This window comes from Heterocephalus glaber, unplaced genomic scaffold (genome assembly GCF_053883595.1).
Source record: "Heterocephalus glaber isolate CG9 unplaced genomic scaffold, H.glaber_assembly_v1.0 deba00001765, whole genome shotgun sequence".
Taxonomy (NCBI): Eukaryota; Metazoa; Chordata; class Mammalia; order Rodentia; family Bathyergidae; genus Heterocephalus; species Heterocephalus glaber.
In genome coordinates, this window is record NW_028258462.1 from 5,509 (window position 1) to 27,033 (window position 21,525).

A 21,525-nucleotide genomic window follows, 5' to 3' on the forward strand; every position below is an offset into this window, starting at 1 on the left:
AGCTGACATCCTGACCCAAAGTCATTTCCCAACACTCAGTGATAAAAGGCACGTATCTTTTCCTTTGTGACAGAAAATGTACTCCCCCATTGTTAAAAGGGGAAGTAGAAATGGTCAATAGGCATGGAAAGTGTTTCATCCTGATCATGGATGCCCCATAAAAGGCCAAATTAAGTGATTTTAAGGTGTCAAATTGGGAGATCGATAACCCTGATTAGATCCAGGTAAAGGGGAGGAGAGGGAAAGGATCCAGTTTTCTGCCCCAGGAGATTGAATTGAGCTCTCAATAAATTGGAGATGATGAAGCAAGAAAATGTGTAGGGAAGTGACTTAAATTAAACATTATATAGGTCTCAAAGTGACAGAAATGCACCCAGCTCCAGGCAATGAAAGGCAGTAACAAGATTTTAAACATCTATTGTGACTGAGAACTCTCACTCTAGATTCAGAAACTCATTCCTCACTGGACTGAGTAGAGGATCCTGGCACCACAATGAGGGATGGGATCAAATGTCCCACACCATGCCTGTCCTTTGGCCCACTTCTAGGAATGCATATGGAGGATCACGACTTTTCCATGTGTCACTGCATCATTCATCAAACAAACATAAACCCAAACCCAGACACCAAAAACCTCAAATTCCCCAAACAAACAAACAAACAAAAACAAACAGTAAGTAACCCAGAAACTTTGGGAAATGTCTGTGATGTTACCTTTCTTCATACACTGGAGCACTAAGTAGCTTTGAATGGAGAAAAATAGTAACATGCAGTCTCTCTCTGTATGTGTGGGGAGGGAGGAAGAGAGAGAGAGAGAGAGAGACAGAGGGGAAGGAAACAGGATCATCTTCTGCCTTTGGCATGCACTCTCCTTCCAGCGCAATTGCCTGGCCCTCCAGGGGAAGGAGTTCACAAGAGAGCTTCTGCTCAGGGATGGCTTTCAGACTGGGCTCCCACTCTCGGAGTCTCTGGGCTGCAGACCAAGGGTGCAGCGAGCGTGGGGTTCCACTGCCAGTAGCAGTGCAAGGAGCCCGACAGAGTGGGTGGCGACACCACACCCTCACAGGAGGTGAGTTCCCGCCACTCGGGTCTTTCCCACTTTATCAAGGCTGCCCCAGGTGAGGCCTGGTGACAAATGGTGACAGATTTCATCCCACTGAACTCCCAGGAGCACCCCAAAGGCCTTCCCTAATGGCATGGGGTTGTGTGTGGCGTGCAGGGCTAACGCAGAAGTAAGTGACAGAGCTGGGTTCAGGGTCTCCCGCCGGTGTGTTCCTTTGCCACTGCAGGCCGAGGCTGCCCGCTTCCTCTGGAGCTGGTCCTCTCTGGTCACCATGGCTCCGCCCCAGGCCCAGGGCTGAGCCCCTCCTTCTTGCTGTGCTGGACAATGAGATGCCTTCGGTGGAGATGAGGCCATCAGGGACGGGACAAGGGGATGTGGAGGAGTGAAGCAAAGCTCAGGAACCTGGGGCTGTCTCTCCTGTGGTGGCAGATGCCACATGGCATCCCCACCAGTGCTGCTGGGAGGGTCTTGTCAGGGTGCTCGGACCTCGGGGACCCCTTGGTGAAGGCAACTGCATGTAACCAGGGCACCTAACACTTCAGTCTGAGCAAACCCCGTGTGCCCAGGGTCGCTCCCGCCTGGGGCCCTGTGTGCCTTCCTTGCACCTGCTGGGCTGTCCTCCCCAGCGCTGCACCGAGTCTGCCCTGCCCCACCTCCATCCCTGCTCCCAGCCTCCTACCCTGCCCTCCTCCCCAGCTTTCAGCCCTCTCACAAACCCCCAGCTCACCTCAGCCCAGGCTCCCTGGCTTGTCTGAGGAGCCAGTGAGGGTCTGGGTCTAAGATTGGGGGAGGGAGGCGGGCTTCCAGGTCCATGGCCTGGTGGGTGGCTGGTCCTCTCCAGGTGTCCCCAGGAAAGCAGTGGGGGGAACCATCACCTGCCACTCCAGAGGGGCCTCAAGGCTGCACAAAGTGACCTGCAGATAGTCAGTTTCACTTCCCTTTACCCTCAAGGTTCAGCTGCACTAAACACTTTGAACACCCAGCTCTAAAATGGACCGACAGACTTGCTTCAGGTTTAACCAAGGATGGGAACAGGACCAACGGCCCTGTCCTGAGCCGGGCTCTGCTGCAGCAGGCCTAGGTGGGGGCAGTGGTCCCAAAAGTGAGGCCTGGCTGGGGCTTCTGAGCAGGAGGCTGCTGGGCGGGGCCAGGCCCTCTGAGGCTCCCCTGCTCCTGGCCCCAGAGCTGGTGACTGCCCCTCCCCCAGGCCTTCACCCTCACAGAAACCCCAGCAGAAACAGGAGGCCTCCAGCCAGTTGTGTAGTGTGCAGAATGCAAGGGCTTTCTTTTTCACTTGGGGAGACAACAAGATGTGACAACACCAGAAACAAGACAAAGGTTCCGACTGACAATTCCGGCCAGTGCCGAAGGCATCACAGAGAAACACAAAGACATCCACGACACGTCTGCCTTTGGAGAAGTTCTACCATCCAGGACAGACTGCAAATAAATAAAGTGCATCGAGACCCCATCACGCAGCAAGGGCCCTGTGGGGGAGAGAAAGCATGGCCAGAGGGGAGGCGGGAAGCAGTTTGCCATCCACTCAAGGCCAGGCCAGTGCCAGGAACACGAGGCCGAGGCCTGCTCTCTGCCCTCTCTTACTAATCTCTTTGGATGCAGACAGCCACAGGCCAAGCCAGGGCCCCGGGCAGGCCTGGGGTCCACAGCAGCAGGGCCGCTGAGGGTCGGGCCCGAAAGCGGCACACTCATCCCTGCCTGTTCGGAGGGCCTCCAAGGCCCAGGCCAGCCCCTGGCACAGGGCAGGGTGGGCACCTGGAATGGCTACTCCTGCTCCTCAGCTCCACCGCCACCACCCTCACAAGCAGACACAGGCACATGCTGCTCCCATGTGTGCACAGGGGCACACTCAAATTCGTACACACACTCAGTGAAGGGCCTTCCTCTTTCCTTCCATGCTGGCCCAGGAAGGGGCTAGAGCTGGGCATCCGGTCACTCAGAGGGTAGGACCAGGGTGGAAGAGGGCCACACCTGGGGCGCAGACCCTAGGAGGCCCTGGCTCCTGCTTCCCTCTTCTCCAGCCCTGTGTGGCTCCTGTCTCTCACAGGTGGCTCCCAGAGAGCACCCCTGGGTGGACTCAGAGGCTGAAAGTTCACCAGAGGGGGTCCCGGGGAGACAGGGGAGGGGGAACCAGGGAGACCAACAGGACTTGGCGCTTGGGGGAGATCTGGCACAAGGACGGAAGCCATGGGGCTCAGGCTGTGGGAAACCTCAGGGGCCAAGTGACAGCAGTCTTCCAGCCTTTGTTTTTAGGGTGAGGCAGACCAAGTTCTTCATGCAGGACCTTGGCTGCAATGGGCAGCTTTGGAGTGGAGATGGTAGGAGGCGGGACCACGCTGTCCTTGGGGGGCCAGACTGCCGCAGGTTCCAGTCCCAGGAACTGAGCAGAGCACGGGCCTGGAGCTACCACTGCCAGGGAAGCTGAGGGTGGGAACCGGGTAAGTGTGCTCCCTGGGTGGCTCCTGGCTGTTTGGGGACCACGGTTTCACTCCAGGACCAATCCCATCAGTTGGGATGAGCTTTATCCCACGTGATACTGGGGATGGGGGCCTGAGCCTGGGGACCGACAGATGCAGGCATGCCATGGGTCTCGGCCCTATCCCAGCCCCAGGTTTATCTCTTCACCCTCCTGGTCACCTCTGTCCCCAGAGCCACATGGCCACTATCATACTCCACCAGCAAACTAGGAGGCTGGTGTCACACAACTGCAGAGGAGCCTTTGGACAAGCTCAGGAAGGTGGGGACGGTGGGGAGGACGTGGCTCCCCAGCAAGGCCTGGGACCCGCCTCTTGTGGCCCTCCTCAGCTTGCTGTTCTTCCACATTTCCTGTGACCCTCAATCTCTCCTCAAGGAGAGCCAGACCCCCAGAATCCCTACCCCTGGGCCCCTATGTCCCTAGGTGTCCCGGCAGCTCTGTGCTCCCTCCCTAAGCTGCCAGGTCTGGGAGAAGCCTGCAGAAGGTAATCAAGCTCCAGTGCAGTGGCCAAGTCAGCTTCATCCCCTCCTGTGTGTGCCAAGCTCCGATCCCATCCCCTTCCCAGAGCCCCTTCAGGCTCGGTAGGTGGGAGAATCCACCTCCCTCACAGTGTTGCTTAGCAGATCTCCGTGCCCAGGGAACATGGGCCTCCTTCCTATGCCAGGCCCGGTCCCTGGGCCTCCCCACCCCCCTGGGCCTCTCCTGGCCAGGCGCTTCACTCTGCTGCTCCCAAGGCAGCTGCTGGACCAGGAACCTGACTCTTGATAAAGCCAGAGAAGAAGCGGCAACCATCCACAAAGACCAAGGCCTGAAAGAGAAAGAACAGGGAGGCTTCAGAGCTGCCCAGCCACCGAGAGGGGTCTTGTCCTCCTTTCCGCATCCTCCGCAACCCTCTTCTTCAGCTGCCCTCCTGGCCTGTCTGAGCACTGCAGCCTGCTCAGAGGGCTCCTCCCACTTTCTCAAATCCCTTGGGCACACAGTGGGCTCCTGGGCCGTCCATGGCTAGAGGGTGGGCTTGTGTTCCTGGGAAGGCAGAGGAAGACCCTGCAGGGAGCCTGGGCTGACAGGGCCAATGAGCAAGGCCGGGGAAGGGACAGGCCAGAACACCTTTCCCACTCTTCCCTAGCTGCAAGCTTTCCAAATGTCCTCAGATGTGGCTCGGGTGCAAGGGCTACAACAGGAGCAGACAGAGGCCAGTGCCCCGTCCCCAAATGCAAGGCAGGAGGCAGTTTGGGGAAGGGCTGTGGAGGGTGGTAGTGAGGTCCAGGGATCTGAGGACTGAGAAGCAGGCAGACCCGGGGTCTGGATGAGAAGAGAAGGAGTAGTTCTCTGTCTGTTGGCCTGAGACTGACGCAGGGGAAGGGTGGCTGGATCTGCTCTCCCCTGTGCCTTCCCCGGGCTTCTCTGGTCCATTCTTCCTTATTTCCCAGGGTTCAGGTGACATCATCCTTACCCGAGTAGGCGGGGCAGGGACTGGGGGACAGCAGAAGGGGGCTCTTGTCCATGTGCTGGTGATGGCGTGACCCGCTGGGATGCCCACCGTGGAGCAGGGCAGCACCTGCCCATGTCTGCCTTTCCTTTTCCTAGCTGAGCTGGGTAGCTTTTTGGGCTGCTCTCCCTGGCTGTCGTCCCCATTTCTCCCAAATCACCAAGGGGCCTCAACATCTAGAGGTCAAGGCACCCCCCCCCCAACCTGTAGCCTCCTACCTTTCAGTGCAGGGCCCTGAAAGTCAAGCTGCTGCCGCCGAATTCCTGCTTCCTTCTTACCCCTTTTGGCCCCTGTGAGGCAACAGGTCGGCTGAACCCGAAAATTTTTCGCGAGCCCACTGCCAAGGACCCGTTGCGCGGGTCCCCGCGGGGGGCCCGGGCGGAGTCCAGGGTCGGGTGCTGAGGTCGCCTGGGCGTCCACCCGCCGGGAGGTCTAGGGCCCAGGCTTCGGGCTGTGTCGCCTCCGCCCCCGCCGCGTCCCAGTGTCCCCGGGTGGCCCCGCCGTCCTTCCTGCAGCGTCCCGGCCCTGCGCGGTGGGCGGGCAACTCTCCCTCCCGCCGGCCCGGCCGCCGCCGCCAACGCCACCGCCACCGCCACGGCCACCGCCACCGCCACCGCCGCGGCGCTCACTCGATCCGCACCTGCAGGCGCACGTTGAACATCACCGAGGCCACCATGTAGAAGCAGGGGAAGTTGGAGCGCAGCCGCCAGGCCAGGTCGAAGAAGGTGAGCAGCGTGCGCGTGAGTCCCTTGCAGAAGGCGCTGTAGGAGCCGCGCACCGCCGCGGAGCGCGATAGCCGGACCGCCAGGCCCAATAGGGCCGCCGCCGCCGCCGCCGCCGACAGAGCCGCGGACGCCGCCATGGGCCCCGGCCGCCGCCGGCCCCGCCGACCTCGCGACCCGCAGGAGCGCGAGCCTAGAGGCAGCGGGACCCGAGTCCCTGAGCGCCCCAGCCGCCCCGAAGCCCCGCCCGCCGGCCCGCCGGCTCCCCGCCCTCGCCCCCGCCCCGGCTAGGGCCACTGCCCTGGCCACCACCTCCGCCCCTCCTCCCCGCCGGGGACCCGAGGCCCGCCGCCCGCTCGGCGGCTCCTCCTCCTCCTCCTCCTCCTCCTCCTCGCCGAGACCGCCCTCCGTGTGGCCCCGCCCCTATCAGGTCCCGCCCCCTTCCGGGAGCCGCCAAGTGGTCACCGCCCAGGACGGGGCTGTCTGGACGGGAGCCACGCCCTCCCCGCCACGCCCACGGGGCGGCCCTGCGGCGGAAGCCTCGCCCCTCTCGGAACCCTCCCCGGGGGTACTGCCCCGCCTCCTCCCGTGCTCCAAGGCACAGCCTGAGGCCAGGGCCTCTTGGGAGGCGCTGCTGCCAGGGACCCCTCTGGAGAAGTCCTAGGCTGCGGTGGGAGCGGAGGGCTGGCTGGTCTGGACCACCATGCTGATTCCGTTCGGGATGATCTTCCAGAAGCACCCGCCCACTCGCCCCGGCAGCCTCCCCCGTCCTCCCCCAGGAGAGCCAGACAGCCAAGCCCCTGGGCTTTAAGTCGCCTTTCTCTTGCTTTCGTTCGCGTCGTGCAGCGAGGGTAGCACGGGTGACTCCGCTCTCACACGCGTGCGTCGCGCTCCTTTGCTGGCGTATCTGCTGGTGGCAAATATGTCCTTACCGGGGAATTTCCCTTCCTAAGCACGTCTCTTAATCCACCGTGTGCCCTGCTTGCCGCACAAGTGTTCTGGCTTTCATTTGCCCTTATTTAGGGCCTTTTTGCTTGACTTGCTCGAAAGCTTTTTCGCGGTTTCGCGTCATCGTTCACCCGCGTAAAACAAACCCAACCCAAACCTGCGTCTTTTCTGACTACTTAATGAAACGAAGAAATGCTCACATTTCCTCATGGTTGCGACTTCAAAGCGGTCACCGCGACCGCATCCCGGTTTTACCAAAGACTGTCCTCAGTTGGCCCTCCAGAAGTGCCTGTTCACCTCACCCCTGAAGGTCTCTAAGGCATCAGGCGCAACTGTTTTAAGAAACCCTGCAGGTTCACATACACAGGGTCCATTGTCCAAGCGACGTTTCTGACTTAAAAATCTAAAAATCCGTAAGAGGCAGAATTGAAGCATTAAGAAAACGGTGGGAGATACAATAGTGCAGAGCAGGATTTGGGCGAGTCCCTTTTCCCAAATGCCCCCAAACAGATGTAGTACATCTGTTAATACAACCTTTAGGAATTAAGGGAAACAAACACATCCTCAGAAAAAAAGATGAAGGGGATTTGTCAACAGCAGTCCACCCTTCAGTAATGGCTAAACTTATTCCCCCAAACATAAAGGAAATGATAATTGAAGGACAATAGCACTTCGGGAAATCAAAAGAAAAGCTGAAATGTGCGAAGGTAGAGGTAAACATATTACATTATCCTCCTCCTCGTGAGTGTAAACAATTATGTTTGATGCTGGAAGCAGCAAAAACTACCTCATGTCATGTGATGCTCCATACATGTGGCTGAAATATTGAACACATTTATAATTTTAAAAAAGGAGGTTAGACAGAAGTTCGCAGAAGTGATATTTTGACACCACCCGAAGTGTTTTAAAATGTCAGTGTCGATAGGTTGGGGCTGTCAATAGACTGTGTGTTGTAACAACCAAGGTAAGCACTAAGATTCCACAAACATATATGAAAAATACAGATGAACCAAAATGCTGTTCTCAAAAAATTCAGGTAATCCACAGAAAGGCAAGAAAACAAGAACAGAAGAACAAGAAACAGAAGCAATAAACAGAGAACAAATAATGAAATATCTCACTCGAGTCCTACAAGAGCAATAATGACTTTCAATGTAACTCTCAGTATCAGCTAAGAGAGAGACTGATGAGTGGATTTCCATCAAAACCGTGAATCAAACATATCCTGTCTACTAGGAGCTCAACTTCAAATTTTATTAAATAATTTTAAAGATTTGCTCAAGCATGATTTTATGTTTCCTATAAACCATTTGCCCCCAAGGACTATAGGTGATTGTATAATGACTATAAATTTTAGAAACTTAACTTGGAAGCCCTGAATTCTTGAATGGAAAAAATTATTCATTCCATCCACTTTAATGTTCCCCATGCTGTAGAACTTACCTCCTCGATATCCCTGACCAAGGATAAATTTCTAGTTGGGGCAATGATGATTAAGTGACAGGACCTTTTGTTGTACAAAAGCACCCTTAATCCATTGGTCTAAACTGTAAATTTTGGGAAGCCCTGGAGGATTAATGCTTTAGCACGGTAGATTTTCAGATAGTTCAAGAACACTCATGACTTCTAAATATTTGTTCTCTTAGCAACGATCCTTTCTTTGAATTATTCTTCATGAGATCTGTTGCTTTATCATCTGAGTTTGTTCTGGAAATACTCTATTAATGTTTCTCTTAAAATGAGGCATCTACAATGAAGTGCTCATAGTGGTTTTATTTCTTTTATCTAGACCTCTAGCTTCAGAAAAATCAGATAATAAAATGTTTATGAACAAACTAGTGTTTCTGTTTGAAAGAGTAAGTGTACTGAAATTTAATTCATAGCTCATAAAATCCATCCTTTGAGAATGTGCAATTTTGTGGTTTGTAGTGTTATCACAAAGTGTCAACCGTCCATCACCACTATCTTACTTTATTTTCAGTCTTTTTTATTGATTATACAGATTAAAGTGTTTTATTTTGGCACCTATGCTATGTACATGCATTGATCAATTTCAAATGATCCAATTTTAGGCCATTTTTCTCACCACGAAAAGAAACCCTGTCCTCCTTACCAATGAAACTCCATGTCCCACTGCCACTGGTCCCTGGCAACCGCCAATACAGTTTAGTTTTTGTTACAGAGTCTCACTAAGCTGCCTAGGCTGGTCTCAAACTCGCTATTCTCCCACCTCGGCCTCCCAGTGACGAGATTATAGGCATGCACCATCACACCTTCCTCACTAATGCACTTTCCATCGCTTGGATTTGCCTATTTTGGATATTTCATATAAATGCAGTGAACGATACGTAGTGTTTTGGGATGTCCTTTTTTCATTTAGCATAAAACTGTCAAGGTTTATCATATAGAATGTATCTGTGTTTCCATTTTTATGGTTGATTGCTATTTTATAGGTACAGCAAATTTTATTCACCCATCAACCAGCTGATGGGCATTTGAGTTGATTCTACTTTTCAACTACTATGAATAACAATGTTATTCATATTCATGTACACGTTTGTGTGTTTTCTTCTCTGTTGTGTACAGATCTAGCAGTGGAATTGCTGGGCCCTGTGGAAAGTCTATGTTTAACTTCCTGAAGAACAGCCAGAAAGGTTCCCAACTAGCCGCACCATTTAACAATCCTTCCCACAATATCTGAGGGCAGACACTCGTTACTGTCTGTCTTTTGGATCATAAACCTCCTGGTAGAGGTCAGACTGCAGCCAGTTGTGGTATAAATACATTCCGTTCTGTTTCCATCCATCTGTTAGAAGGCATTGTGAAGACAGTAAAACAGAGGGCTCAGCACTTGCTTGGTCCTCCACAGGACAGAACCCAAGCAACAGGTGTGTAGTGACGTGTGAAGGAGAGTGGCTGTGAGGGGACCCTGGAGTCCAACAGCAGAGAGATGGAGACCTGGGGAAACGCAGAGAGGAAGCATGTAGCATATCAAGGGAAACACAGCGTCCCAGCACCTGTCATGTGACATCATGCTTGGGGAGGGTGATTCACCCCTCTGTGGGGAAAAAGTAACAGAGAGAGCCTCAGCTCCACATCAAGCCAGCACCTCGCAGACACACGGCCTAAACCAATGAGAGCTGCAGACTGCACAGCTGCCTGGCTTTGGAGAACAGTGCACTGCATCTCCCTTGGATCCCCCGGGGTGAGAAACACAGGTTTCTGCGCTTGTAGTGCTCAGAGGGTCAGAAACCCCTCGATCATTCCACTGCACTGCCTCCGTGGCTGAGATTTAGCTGAGTGCAAAGGCCCTGGGTTCCAGCTCCACTATCAAAGAATAAAAAAGCTATCCTACGTATAATGATGAAGGAATCAAGTCAGCAAGAAAATTTAACAAGTATAAATCTGTATGCAGTGAACACCAGAACCCTGAATCTCACAAAACAAATACTACTAGATTTAAAAGGAGAGTTGGGCCACAATCCAATGTTAAAGGGGGGCTTCAATATTCCTTTCTCACAAATTCATCCAGATAGAGAAATCAAGAAAGAACTATCAGTCTTATTTCAGTATACACCAAAAGGACTTAGTAGCTATTTATAAATTATTCCATTCAATAGCTGCAAAATATGCATTCTTTTCATTACTACATGGAACTTTTCCAGGAACGAGGCAAATATCAGGCCACCCAACAAGTGTTAAAAAATTCAAAGCTGGGCATGATGGTACAGACTTGTTATGTCAGCACTCTTGGAAGCTGAGGCAGGAGGACTCAAAATTCAAACCCAGCCTGGGCAACTTAGCACCTTAGCAAGTCACTGTCTCAAAGTAACAAGTAAAATGGGGAAGATGATGCAGTTCAGTGCAAAGGCCCTGGGTTTATTCCCCAATACCACACACACACATGCACGCATGCACAGACGCACATGCACACACAAAATGGAAATGGTACCATGCATCTTCTCTGATCCCAGTGGAAAGAAACTAGATATAAACAGCAAGTGAAACTGCAGAAAGCACACAGTGACCTGGAGACTGAACAATATACTTTTAAATGAGCAATAGGCCATTGAAGAAGTCAGAGGGGAGATTTTAAATTTCCAGAGTCAAACAAAAGTACCAGCATACCAAAACCTGAGGGATATAGCAAAGGCAATACCAAGAGTGAAGTTTATAAAAATGAGTGACTACATAAAAAACAGATCTCAAATAAATAACCTAATGATGGTTCAAGTTCTTAAAAAAAACCAAAACCAAAACCAAAAACCAAACAAAATTAGCAGAAAGAAAGATATAATAAAAATCTCTGGAAAAGCCAGGTGCTCTAGTACAGGCTTGGCAAGAGCAAGTTTCAGACTGGCCTGGGAAACTTGCCGAGAGTCTATCTCAAAAAAAAAAAAAATGAAAAATGAGCTGAGGATGTGAAGCTCAGTGGTAGGCCCCTTACTAGTGTGTGTGTGTGTGTGTGTGTGTGTGTGTGTGTGTGTGTGTGTGTGTGGTTGGATCCAATCCCCAGGACCTCCAAGAAAAGACAGAAATAAATGAAATAAAAACTAAAAGGACAATACCAGAATCAATGAAACAAAACCTTGGCTCTCTGAAAAGATAAACAAAATTAACAACAAACCTTTACCTAGACTAGGAACAGATATATAGCTATAGATATAGATATATAGAGACACATAGAGAGAGAGAGAAGGAAGAGGCCAATAAAAATAGAAATAAAAAGGAGTCAGTAAATCTGATGCCAGAGAATTTCAAAGGATATTAAAGAAATATTTTGAAAGTCGTTTATGGAAAATCCAGAATAAAAGGACAAATTTCTGAACACATAAGTCTTGTCAAAATTGGCTGAAGAACCTAGACCCATATCTATCATCATGCACCCCAGAAAATCAAAATGGATCAAAGACCTAGATATTAAAACAGGAACACTTAATCTACTGGAAGAGAAAATTGGTAAATCGCTTGAAAACTTAGACACAGGCAAGGGGTTTCTGAATAGAACCCCAGGTAGAGAGGAAATAGTATCAAGAAGAAAAATGGGATTATACCAAATAAAAAAGCTTCTGCACAGCAAAGGAAACAACCAACAGAGTAGAGACAACCTAAATAATGGGAAAAACATTTTGCCAGGGAACCTCATATAGAGTACTAATACCTACAATATATGAAGAATTCAAAAAATAAGCCCTCCCCATAAAACCCCATTAAAAATGGGTAACTGAGATGAATAGGCACTTCTCAGAAGAACTACGAATAGCTAACAAACACAGTAGAAGTGTTCAACATCTCTGGCCATTAGAGAAATTCAAATTCAAACAACGCTGAGATTCTGTCTTACTCCAGAAAGAATGGGTATCATCAAGAAGTCAAATAATAACAAATACTAGCAAAGATTTGGGAGAACTAGAACTCTTCTACATTGCTGGTGGGAATGTAATCTAGTACAGCCACTACAGAGATCAGTATGGGGATTCCTAAAAAAAAATAAAACAAGAGGGCCGGGGATTTAGCTCAGTGGTTTCGCCGCCTGCTGCACAAGCGCAAGGACCTGAGTTCCATTCCCGGTACCGAAAACAAACAAACTAGAAATTCCATTTAACCCAGCTATTCTCTTTCTGTCTTCCTGAAAGAGTTAGAGACTGAATTCTAAATTTTTTTAGGGGGTGTATGGGGGATCAAACTCGGGACCTTGTACTTGCGAGGCAGGCAGCGAACCACTGAGCTAAATCCCCGGCCCAAAGACCTACATTCTTTTTTTTTTTTTTTTTTTTTTTTCGGTACCGGGGATCGAACTCGGGTCCTTGCCCTTGTGCAGCAGGCGGGGAAACCACTGAGCTAAATCTCCAGCCCCTGAGACTGCATTCTTCAGTGCTATATTTATACCCATATTTATAACACCACCACTCATCATAGCTAAATCTTAGAAGCAGCCTACGTATCTATGAATGGGTGAATGGATAATGAAAATGTATTTATACACAGGGGAGTATTATTCTGCCATGAAGAAGGATAAACGTGAGTCAGTTATAGGAAAATATATGCACCTTGAGTCCATAATGTCAAGTGAAATAAATCAGACAGACGGGCATCAATATTGTGTAACTTCTCTTATATGAGCACTCCAAAGTACAAACTATTCAAGGATCTAAAGAAAAGAAAGACAATAGGGAATAGGGAGATAGATCTCTGATGAGTGTAAAAGGGGTTTTGAGATGCAAGCAGGTGGGATAGAAAGGAGGGGAAGGGGCATAAAAAGAATTAAAGTGCATTATGTACATTGTAGGTAATCCGATTCTCAACTGGAGTGGGAGCGCCCAGCTGAATTGAATCGGCGTGGTTCTGGGCATGGGAGACCTACTTGGGAGGATTGTTGGAATGGTATAAAAGGAGAACGAGAGGGGACCTTCATGCTTGCTGATCTTCCTGGAAAGAGCCTCATTGTGGCTGGTTTTCCTGAAGGGGCTTCCGCTGTTCTTTGCGGAGGGGCTCGGGTCCTCCTAGTTGCCAAGGATGGCTGTTGTACTCTTCAGAGGAGCTCCGGTCTTCACCTTTGCCTTGCGCGTCATTTCCGGCCTTTGGGCACAGACACCTCAGCTTCCAACACTGGCTTTCTGGCGCAGATCCTTCAGTCGACCATAGCAGATTCCTCAGCTTCCTGACACGGACTCATAGGAGTCCCACATTGCTGTGGGCTCCAGGCCTTCCCTCTACTGAATTTCTAAGGGACATTGCGGTGGACTCTAGGCCCTCGGCTGGATTCTTTGGATCTCCAGCATGCAGACAGATCTCATGCACTCTTTTACATTTGACTCTGTGGGTGAATATCGGATGCTAATCTTGTAAGTTTCTGCGTCTTGCATTAAATGTGTCTCTTTTGCAAATATCGACTAATATGTACATGTACCTGCTCCCCAGAATGAGCATAATCAGTGTATACTACAAACATGTACTAATAAAAAATTTAAAAACAAAAGTGGATCAGAAGATATCAAAACTCTAAAGGTATCAATAACAAGTAATGGGATTGAATCAGTACTAAGAAGTCTTCTAAGAAAGAAAAGCCTACAATGGGATGGCTTCCCTTCTAAAGTTTACTAAACTTTTAAAGAAGAACCAACATCAATACTTCTCAAACTATGTCATGGAATTGCAAAGGAAGAGCATTCTAACAAACTCATTCTGCGACACCAGCAACACCTTATTAGAAAATTTGACAAGGCTCCAACAACAAGAAGAAGAAACTCTGTACCCATATTCCTGGAAATGTAGTTGCAAGCTTCCTCAACAAAACGCTGCAATTTGAATTCAACAGCACATTAAAAAGATCATACAGGATGATCAAGTTGCTTTCATTCATGGATGCAAAGACGGTCCAACACCTGCCAATCAATAAATGTAATACAGTCCATAAGTAGAACCAAGGATAAAATTATATGAGCTTTTCAATAGATGGAGGAAAAGCATTTGATAAAATTCAACATCCCTTCGTGATAAAAGCCCTGAGAACACTGACATAAAAGCATCACGGTACAGCATAATAGAGGCTCGTGTGCCAAACCATAGTCAACATCATAGAGTGGGGAAAAAACTGACAGCATTTCCTCTAAAATCAGGAATGAGATAAGGTCGTCTACGCTCACTGTTTGTGAAATAAGCCATAGACAGAAGGACAAATATCTCATGTTTTCTCTCATATATTTGGAAATCAAGTTAAAAGAAGATGACCGGAAGGAAGAAGAGGGATTGTTAGGGACTGCCAAGGGCACAGTGGTGCAGGGGCTGGGTGGCAGGTGGTCATCGCTAGAGGAAGGGTGGGTGGACACGATCGATCAACGCACCATGTATCCATGTGTGGAGCTGTCATAGTGAATACCATCACTTTTACAATTAATACGTGTGAATAATTACAATTATTAAAAGGGAAAGAAACCAAACAAGTAACAGTGAACAAAACTGGGCTGCCCAGCACAGCACACCCGTCCCTCCCCATAGCCCTTGCAAGGCCTTGTGTAATGGGAGACTTCTGCTTGGGTGCAGGCCTGCACTGTGTCACCCAATACAGCCCGTTGGGCACTACCTTCTCCTCTGCTCACGTCTTCCCTCGCAGTGCAGAATTCACCCCAACTCCTCCAGTGTTCCCATACAGATTCGTTGGAGGAAGGCTTTAGTGAAGTGGGAGCCGTCGCTGGAGCAACGGCACCCCAACAGGCCTGGCCTCTGTGAAAGCCAGCCGTGCCTCCTGGGCCCCTGCCTTCTTTACTGCACCCCATGGGCTCCGGCCACAGGCCACTGCTCTGGAGAGAGGAAAACGCCCCACTTCCAGGGCAATAGGCTATGGACTGTGCAGGAATCAGCGTTTCCCACGTCAGCCCAGCTCCCAGCAGCTGTACCGGGGCACATAGCACTCAGGCTCTGCCTGCCTAGGTGCCCCTCCTGTCCCTGCTATGGGGTTGCTTGGCGTCCTGGACGAGGCTGTGCTTTGCCGGTGACTCTTAGACTGCAACAACCAATGCAGCTTCTTCTGTCCTGCCAGAGCTGCAAGAGCCCTCTGACTTTCTGGTCACCACTGAGATTTGGAGGGCACATTAGCCCTGCTTCCCCGCCTGGCTTTCCCTCTCCTGGTTTGCAGTGTCCTTTCTAAAGGCCCAAACTGGCAGAATCCGCTGAACTTTCATTTCCAAAGCCAAAGGCTTTTTTCTCATCTCAAGGTCAGCTTTGGCACCAGGAGGTGACCACCACCATCCAGTGAGGGGCTTGTGCAAGTCACGCCATCGGCCTGCTTTTCCAAACGTGCTGCTAGGGGTGAGAGAAGGGTCTGCCCGTTTTTAGGGTCTCTAAAAGCATTTGTGTTTTCACAGACCCAGTTCCCTATGTGTGGCCAGCTGCGGCTCCCAATTTGTCCTTGTGGGATTAAGAACCGCCCCCCCCATTGCAAGCCTCCACCTCCCCAGGTCCCAGGCTGCCTGGCACACTAGGGAGGCCTGCTGGTGGTGGTGTCAGTTTTCTATGGAGCCCAGGAGTGTTTCCCTTTGAATAATCTGATCATCACGTGCGTTTTGCATCCTAATCTTTCAGCACCTTTAAATGTCTATCAGCAGCCACCCTGAAAGGGAATCATTATCTGCATCCCAGGGATTGAGAGTGCAGGGACTAAATGGCTGGACAGGTCCATGATGCTTGCATGGGGGGACTGTACGGAGTGGAAACGGGGCCTCTGAGACCGGCAAGGTGGTGTCTGTGAAGCCAGTTAATCTGTGTTGATAGCAGGATTACCTGAGCGATAACTGCGTGTCCTATGTGGGACCCTAAGGGGAAGAAAAGGATTTTTGAATAAAGGATAAGATTGACTGCTACGATTACATAAAGTGAGAGATGTTCTTTTACTCAAAACAGTGGCCCAAGTCAGAAGACAAAGAACAAACTGGGCATGATACCCTCAACAAATACAAAGAGAAAAGGCTGACAGCATCCCTCTCTAAAATCTCCTATAAAACAATTAGGCAAACAAAGGGCATGAACAGTCATGTAACGTCATGTCTATACATATACAAACATGAACATGAATCACAAATTTTAATGGGATACTCTTTCTGTCCATTTAATTCACATGATTTAAACAGTACAAAAACCCAGAATATACCAAAGAAATAATAGCACCCAGTGAAAAAAATACCATAATTCACACACATTGTTTTTAGGAAAGTATATTGGAATGATCCTTTTGAAAATAAATTAGGTAATACAAAGAAAGCCTTAAAGCATTTATATCTTTGACCATAATTTCTTTTCAGAAGTGTGCTGGAAATAAAACCCTATACATGTGCTGTAGACCGAGTTGTGCTCTTCTAAAGTTTATATGTTAAAGCTCTAATTTTCCATGTGCTGGTATTTGAAGATGGGTTATTTGGGAAGTAATTAGATTTAGATGGGCTTGTGAAGGTGGGGCCCCCATCATAGAATTAATGTCCTTATAACAAGAGATGCTGTAGAGCTTGATTCTCCCCACCCCAAGTGAGGACACAGAAAGAAGACTGCCACATTCAATCCAGAAAGAGAATGCCCAGTAGGAACCAACCATGCTGACCTCTCGCTGTTCAAAACGCAGTCTTCAGAATGGTGTGAAAACAGATTTCTGTCTGTGAAGACACCTACCCTTTGATATTGCCCAGGACGTTATCCTCTATTCAGCTATTCATCAAATATTAATTGAACACAGACTCTCTGCCAGGTGTTTCTCTAGGTAGGGGAGGCACAGAAGCAAACAGCAGCCACAGAAATCCTTCCCTTCAAGGACCAATGGGAAAGAAATAGCTATGGAAAAGGTAGACGAACACCTGGCTAAGGCAACAGCAATTGCAGAGGCGCTGAAGTTGATGATCCCTAGGGATGGTTGGTGGGGTCTTTGCTTAAATCCTTTGTGGAGGTCATATATATTTTTCCTGAAAAAGAAGACTCAGTCAACATAGTGATGCATGCCGGCAATCCCTACTTTTGGGAGGATTGGAGGAGGCAGGAGGATTGCAAGTTTGAGTCCCACCTGGAAAATGTAGTGAGACCCTGTCTTAAAACAAAGAAATAAATAAAGTGCTGAAATGTACCTGTGTGGGAAGACTTGGGTTTAATCCCCAGTGCTTAGAGTGAAAGAGGAAGGGAAGGGAAGGGAAGGGGAGGGAAGGGGAGGGGAGGGGAAGGGAGGGGAGGGGAGGGGAGGGGAGGGAAAGGAAGAGAGGAGAGGAGAAGAGGAAGGGAAGAGACAGGTCAGCAAATGAGGTGGATACATATGGTAAATAATGCTATGAAGTGGTTGGAAATTAGAGACTCGATATTGTTGCACACAGCACAACAACAGAACATAAAACCTGTGCAGATGGGAAAAAATAAGAAGCAGGATGGCAGGTTGAGATCCGTAGCAAAGTCAACATTTTAGTACAATGACAGTATACCCGTGGATGTCAGAATTTAGGTTTCTTACTTTTGAAAACAGAAATTAGAGAGAAGTGAGAAAGGAAGGCAAGAATAAAGTTGGTGATACCGGGCCATATAGTAGAAAGCTAAGAGTGTGCCATGTTGTGATTGAATAAATATAGGAATACGTGAGCCAATTAAAGGCATATTGCCTTAGATTTTGTGGTCGTAACAAAACACGGTAACTGAAGTGTCTTAGTGACAATGGTCTTAAGAATGACAGTTTTGCAGAAGTTGGTGGCACAGGCCTGTAATTCCACTTACTTGGGAGGCTGAGGCAGGAGGATTCCAAGTTCAACACGAACAGTGTGGACGTTTCGTGAGACTCTGTCTCAAAATTAACAAATACAAAGAACTGGAAATGAGATAAAGCCCAGTGTAAGGCTTAAGTTCAATCTCAGGTACTCACAAAAAAAGAATGGCCATTTTGAATATTCCTTTCTTGTCATAACATTTATTTCTATTGTAGATCTGATGAAAACTTTCAGTCTCAGGAGTTCTGTTTCGGCATTTTTCTTGTTCTTAAAAGGAGTATTTTCGGTGTTTCACCCTAGGCAGTTCCTACCCAAAATATCTATCTCACAAAACTCTCTGACTTCATCCAAATCCTTGCATAATTTCTGCTTTCATAATGAGGTTGACCTTGAGTCCCTACCCTTAGTCTAAGATACAATGAGAAACCCCTGCTCAGCACTCAAGCGTCTTCTCATTCTGCTGTGTTTCCCTCACCACGCTTATTACTTTCCAGCATACCAAACATTTCACTTATTTGTTCTCATCTTGTATCCTCCTCTTGGCCCATGCAAAGGTTAGTTCTACAAGGAACAGACTTTTTTCTCTCCCTTTAATGATTTGTTCCAGTTGCCCAGAACAGTACCTGGCTCATAGTCAGCACTCAATAAGTATTAACTAAATGCATGCAAAAATGGAAAGGGTTTGCCAGAGTAACTGGCTGGCTCAGTGAGGTAAGCACTCAGTAAGTGGTAGTAACGATTAAGACGTGATTCCATGAATAATTACCAATGGCCTGCATGAAAGGAGTCATAGTATAAAAGATGGGTGTTGGCCATCTGTAATGTATCACATGCGTAAACTACTTTGTACACACACACACGCGCGCGCACACACACACACACACGGTCATTCCACTCGAGGAACAAGTAGTCACTGCTGCATGTTCTGTTTGGATTTGGTCCCGTCCTCACGCCCAGGATCCCTTGCGAGCCAGGCTGCAGTCAGCCCCCACTCTGAGAAGCCCTACTGCAAGCTGCGGGGCCCAGGGGAGACATCTTCTTCTGGCCTTGACGTTGGCAGGGCAGTGCAGGACTTCAGGGTGGAGGAGTGGTTCCTGCGCCTTTCTTGGGCACCATATTCCCTGTTGGTCTCCAGCTGCGGGCATCGGGGAAGCTCTGGCCTTGGCCCAGCTTTGCGCATTGTCCTGATTCCTTTGCGGTGCCCACAGCCCCAGATCATTGCTCCTCCAGACCTTAAACCGTGTAGTCGTCACCTGAATCCAGATTACAAACCTTCCTGCTTGAAATGGCCATCGTGGCTTCTGTTCATTCAAGTGTTCAATTTAAATGGATGAATAGTAAGATTCATGAATTATAACTCAATAAAGCTGTTTCAAAAACTCTAAAATAACATCCCATACCCTTAATTAAAAAGACTCACACCATCTGACTAAATCCATAAGCGAGAGAATGAATTAGCATGCAAAATACTTTCTACAACCATAAAATAGAAGCCCTGGCCCAGTGATTGACTGGTACATTCCACTAGTCACTTAAAGAAGAATGAGTATTAAACCTTCCGAAATTCTTGTTTCAATAAATAGAACAAGGAACACTTCCCTAGGCATTTTATGGAAGTAGTATTTCCCTGATACTAAAAAACCAAATGGAAACATCACAAGAAAGGAAGAACTAAAAAAGAATGTCTCTTAAGAATATAGAAGCAAACATCTTCAAGCCAAATATAAACACCTATAAAAGGATCAGATGATGGTATTAGCTGAATGTCTTAGTTACTTTTGCGTTGCTGAGACACAACGCATGAGATCCACAACTTAAAAGAGTAAAGGCTTATTTGGCTCACAATTTGTAGTGGCTTCAGCCCATAGTCAGCTTGCTCCAAGGCAGGTATGACAGAGGGGCATGGCAGAGGCGAAGCAGCTCATGGCATTGTGATGGGAAGGAGAGAGAGAGAGAGAGAGAGAGAGAGAGAGAGGGAGAGAGAGAGATATCAAGGGAGGAGGAAGGGAGATAGACCCTTCCAAGGCATGTCCTCAGTCACCTACCTCTTTAGACCACATCCTACCTCCTAAAAGCAAGTCAGATATGAATTCAGCAGTGAACAATCCACTGATTATTATCACACCCCCATGATCCAATAACCTTCCCCAAAGTCCCCACCGATGAGCACATAAGGCTTTGGGAGACATGTAGATAGGAACCATAACATTGGCTAAAGCTGCCGTAAGAAAGTTCCACAGAGGCTGGATGCCTGAGATTAAGGTGTCGGCAAGATTGTTTTCTTCTGATGCTTCTCTCCTTGGCATGTAGAAGTCTCGGGAGAAATGATGTCTCCACGACCTCCATCCCTGCATTGATATGTGGTGTAGGCTGACACACTGTGTCCTGAGCCTGTGGTCACTCCCACTTAGGAGTGTGCTGTTGGCATGCTGGCTGTTTCAGCACTGGAGTGCAATGCAAGCTCAACTTTGTCCTAAATAATTGTTGGCATATTGCTCAGAAAGAAATGGGAGGCCAGGCCTGGTGGCACACTCCTGTAATCCCAGCATTTGGAAGGCTGAGGCAGGAGGAGGATCACAGTGAGTTTGAGGCCAGCCTGGGCTACATAGTGAGTTTAAGGCCACTCTGAACTATACAATGAGACTGTCTCAAACAACAACAGCAGCAGAAACAACAACAGCAACAAAGGAAAGAAAGAAGAGAGAGAGAGAAAGGGAGTAGAGAGAGTATTTTGTCCCTAGCAGCCTCTCCCTGGGGCCAGCGGAGGCCCTGGTGCTTCATCCATTCTTACCAATCTGTACTCAGATATTATAAGGTTCTGTTGGGCTGGGCTGTAGGCAGTTACTGTGGAGACACCAGCCCTAGCCTCCCATGGCACAACTGTGGTCATCAATGCCACAAAGCTGTGTCACACCCTAACCCTTACCCATCAAGCCCAGCACAAACCTGGCGTAGGATTAAGGCCTGCTCTGTTAAGCATTGTCTACTGCTGATATGGATTCGTGGCTCAAAACCAGTGTAACTAGCCACAGGTGATAGGAGCTGGAATACAAGTCCAGTAGACTGGGGGTCACGCGTCTTCCCCTGGCACTGGCACTCTTCCAGAAGCCTCATCTACAGGCAGGCCTAGGGATGGGGCGATTAGGATCTGCCCAGTGTTAGGAGTCTCCAGCCCAGCGCTACTTCCAGGGCGAAGTATTGGGGTTACCACCCCGTTCTACTCCCAGGGAATGGGGTCTTGCACCATGCGGGTCCAAGTTCGGGATATTGTTGGGGAAGGGAGTCCCTTGCCCTCTTGGTCTGATGCCAAGCTGGGTTATGCCCGAGTCTCACAGCCACTGGGATCTGCACAGTCTCGCGGCGGGTGGGGGAGGGGTCGTACAGCAAGGCTCATGCTACATCCCGCAGTGTGACTCAAGCCAAAACACATGTCCATCCCCCTATGGCACAGGTGTCTGCCCGGCTCCTGGGAAGTTCTAGAGCCCCATCTGTGAGCACTGGCCTTATGATACCTGTGCTGCCTGAGGGTGGCCGCCAACACCAAGCTGCATCACACCTGAGACTCACCGACTCAGGGGTATGAT

At 49.1% G+C, this 21,525-nt stretch overlaps 2 protein-coding genes across 5 annotated transcripts in view; one reads left to right on the plus strand and one right to left on the minus strand.

The window, feature by feature from the left end:
* Positions 1-387: 387 nt before the first annotated feature.
* LOC147821079 (small integral membrane protein 10-like protein 2A) lies at positions 388-6,003 on the minus strand. Of its 4 annotated transcripts, none has more exons than XR_015447693.1 (3): positions 5,265-5,524; positions 1,791-4,365; positions 388-1,380 (listed from the first exon to the last, which is right to left on the minus strand). XR_015447693.1 is itself a non-coding variant. In XM_087202157.1 (3 exons), the coding sequence occupies exons 1-2, from the start codon at positions 5,906-5,908 to the stop codon at positions 5,268-5,270; spliced, it is 291 nt and encodes a 96-aa protein (XP_087058283.1). In that variant the 5' UTR covers positions 5,909-5,946; the 3' UTR covers positions 388-4,365; positions 5,265-5,267. The 4 variants fall into 4 exon arrangements, 2 of the variants coding, with proteins under 2 accessions (XP_087058283.1, XP_087058284.1); XR_015447692.1 differs by having other exon boundaries at positions 388-1,396; XM_087202157.1 differs by adding an exon at positions 5,687-5,946 and having other exon boundaries at positions 388-4,365; positions 5,265-5,336.
* Positions 5,649-21,525, plus strand: part of LOC101704253 (zinc finger protein 449-like) — a 207,276-nt gene continuing 191,399 nt past the window's right edge. The window contains exon 1 of the mRNA XM_087202156.1: positions 5,649-5,771. The gene's annotated coding sequence lies outside the window, so the exon portion shown is untranslated. The remainder of the gene's footprint in view (positions 5,772-21,525) is intronic.

Excerpts from the sequence above, each read along its gene's own strand:
- LOC147821079 (XM_087202157.1), bottom strand. The coding sequence starts at position 5,908 with ATGGCGGCGTCCGCGGCTCTGTCGGCGGCGGCGGCGGCGGCGGCCCTA. Across the intron at positions 5,337-5,686 it reads TGTTCAACGTGCGCCTGCAG|GGGCCAAAAGGGGTAAGAAG; the intron begins GTGCGGATCGAG and ends GTTGCCTCACAG.